Source organism: Phalaenopsis equestris, unplaced genomic scaffold, assembly GCF_001263595.1.
Source record: "Phalaenopsis equestris unplaced genomic scaffold, ASM126359v1 Scaffold000761, whole genome shotgun sequence".
Taxonomy (NCBI): Eukaryota; Viridiplantae; Streptophyta; class Magnoliopsida; order Asparagales; family Orchidaceae; genus Phalaenopsis; species Phalaenopsis equestris.
Window position 1 is genome coordinate 3,735,300 of NW_018165201.1, and position 1,644 is coordinate 3,736,943.

Here is a 1,644-nt window from a genome sequence, read left to right on the forward strand (position 1 = left end):
CGACTCTCTCTAATTTTGTGCATCGCTGGAGCTACACCAACCCTATCACGGATATATTCATTTCGCATTTTGTCTCCAACTGGAAGGCCACTCATCCACCTAATCATTCTCATCTCCGCAACACTTAGCTCAAACAACAAAAAATGAAAATATTCATTTCATGATTTAGCATGGGCTAAAATGCAAGTTTTTGCACACTAAAAACCAACCATAAAATAGCTCAAAACAAGAATTCAAAAATAATAAGAAGAAGAAAAAACAAAAATCTAAAAAAGATTTAAATTAGGGCCAACATTCATTCATTCAAGGAAATAATTATAAGTAAATTACCTCTTCCTCTTCTTATTTCCCCTAAAATCATCACCTTTGTTAAAGCCACTCAGATCATCAGTAGTCTCTGCAGTATTCTGCTTCTTCAGACCCTTCCGACCTCCATGGCCAAACTTGCTCTCCCTGAAACTCCTCCTGTTCTTCTTCTCCTTCCCCTTGAAACCACCAGACCTATCTCCGGGAGACACTCCGGGCCTCTTCTTATTCGATCTCTGAAAACTACTTCCTCCATCTCCAAAAAACCCATCACCTACAACCCCGCCGCTTGCAAAGCCGCTCTTTTGTCTCTGTTTTCGCCATTTTTTCACGGATTCGATCTCTTCCTTCTTCCTTTTTACCCTTTCCTTCACCTTTTGGGCTTGAACCTCCTTCGCCATCTTCTTCGCCTCCCTTGCTTTCTTCCTCTCCTCGGCCTCCTCTATCTTCTTCTTCTCTGTAAGAAGCCTGCTCTTGATCTTCAGCATATGGTTATCGGACTTCACCATCTCGGCGTAGAAATCCGGAGGCCTGAGGAACGGGACGCCTGTCGATTGAATTTTTTCAAAGGCTTTTCGGGCGCCATGAAGAGCCTGGTTATAGAAAGCGAGCTCCCGGGTTAGATCGTCGTTCACGTCGATCTCTTCTGGCTGATCATAAGTGATGGTGAGTGTGTGGATCCAATCAAGATCCTTAGGCCAGGCAATGTCTTCAAGCTTTTCCAAGAGGCCTTCCCTGTTGTGCACAGCATTCTTTGCAGGTTCAGACAAAAGCTTCTCCTCATATCCTGACTCAGAATTTGTTTCCTCGTCACTGATATCATCACCTTCCTTCATGGTTTCCTCGTTTGAATTCAAACTGCATAAAACATGATAACTAGAATATCAGAAAAAAAAAAAAAGGCAAAAGTATTTTTCTCAGTTGAAGAAAAGAATCAGGAAAACTGATAAACCCTAACATTGAGGAGCTTTCTCGTAACGAATTCAGATCAGAATTTAACCAGATTTTGGCCTAAATCCTGCATGACGGTCAGTCTGGACACAGTTTTGATTTAAATAAACTAAATCCGGGAGGAGCCATTAGCGCGAAAAGGAAGATATGAAGTTACCTTCCTCGATCTGCCTCCATGGTTTCGGGTATTAGCAGTACGGAAGGAGAAGGAAGATGGGGAGTTTCGAGTCTCTGTGCGCAGCGATCCGGCGGTTGGCTTCGCAGTTAGCTCTAATGGCGACTGTATCGCGAGGGCGGAGCGGGAGGCTAGGGTTTAGGGGGTAAGGGGGAGGTAGGATTGTTGTTATAATATGTAATTATTATATTAAAATTATATATTTTTAAATT

The 1,644-nt window shown here is 42.7% G+C and overlaps 1 protein-coding gene across 1 annotated transcript; it reads right to left on the minus strand.

Moving 5' to 3' along the window:
* Positions 1–194: 194 nt before the first annotated feature.
* On the minus strand, positions 195–1,555 carry LOC110030918 (probable rRNA-processing protein EBP2 homolog). Its single transcript, XM_020733906.1, has 2 exons — positions 1,415–1,555; positions 195–1,164 (listed from the first exon to the last, which is right to left on the minus strand). The coding sequence occupies exons 1-2, from the start codon at positions 1,432–1,434 to the stop codon at positions 327–329; spliced, it is 858 nt and encodes a 285-aa protein (XP_020589565.1). The 5' UTR covers positions 1,435–1,555; the 3' UTR covers positions 195–326.
* Positions 1,556–1,644: the final 89 nt, after the last annotated feature.

Bases quoted from the DNA above. Each gene is read 5' to 3' on its own strand.
- LOC110030918 (XM_020733906.1), bottom strand. From the start codon at position 1,434: ATGGAGGCAGATCGAGGAAG. The intron at 1,165-1,414 runs GTAACTTCATAT...TGTTTTATGCAG, and splicing joins ATGGAGGCAGATCGAGGAAG to TTTGAATTCAAACGAGGAAA.